The sequence below is a fragment of the Crocuta crocuta genome, unplaced genomic scaffold, assembly GCF_008692635.1.
Source record: "Crocuta crocuta isolate KB4526 unplaced genomic scaffold, BGI_CrCroc_1.0 scaffold299, whole genome shotgun sequence".
NCBI lineage: Eukaryota > Metazoa > Chordata > Mammalia > Carnivora > Hyaenidae > Crocuta > Crocuta crocuta.
In genome coordinates this window covers 10275879-10276113 of record NW_027532747.1, presented here as the reverse complement: position 1 = coordinate 10276113, position 235 = coordinate 10275879, and the positions used below count along the sequence as shown (strand labels likewise).

Below are 235 nucleotides of genomic sequence, written 5' to 3'. Positions count from 1 at the left end.
CCCGCCGCAAGGGCTTCACTCACCATCGCTCTCGGCCCTGACAAGCAGGGACATGCCCTTCAGCCGTTCCACGTAGCCCGACGACACATGCCCGGTGCCCCGGTCGTCCCACTGCCGGTCCTCGTTGAGCGTGTAAACCTTCACCCGCCGCCGGGTGTCGGTCATCGTGCCGCCCGGGGGCCGGGGCAGAGGCCCCGCCGGAGTCGCCCAGGAAGGGGGGCCGGGACAGGCGGGA

General features: G+C 71.9%; 1 protein-coding gene across 2 annotated transcripts in view; it reads right to left on the bottom strand.

The window, feature by feature from the left end:
• PPP4R3A (protein phosphatase 4 regulatory subunit 3A) overlaps positions 1-229 on the bottom strand; it is a 37343-nt gene extending 37114 nt beyond the window's left edge. For both annotated transcript variants that reach the window (XM_077780966.1, XM_077780967.1), the window contains exon 1: positions 24-229. In XM_077780966.1, coding sequence (XP_077637092.1) covers positions 24-165 — 142 coding nt within the window. In that variant the 5' untranslated portion in view covers positions 166-229. The remainder of the gene's footprint in view (positions 1-23) is intronic.
• Between the last annotated feature and the right edge of the window lie 6 nt (positions 230-235).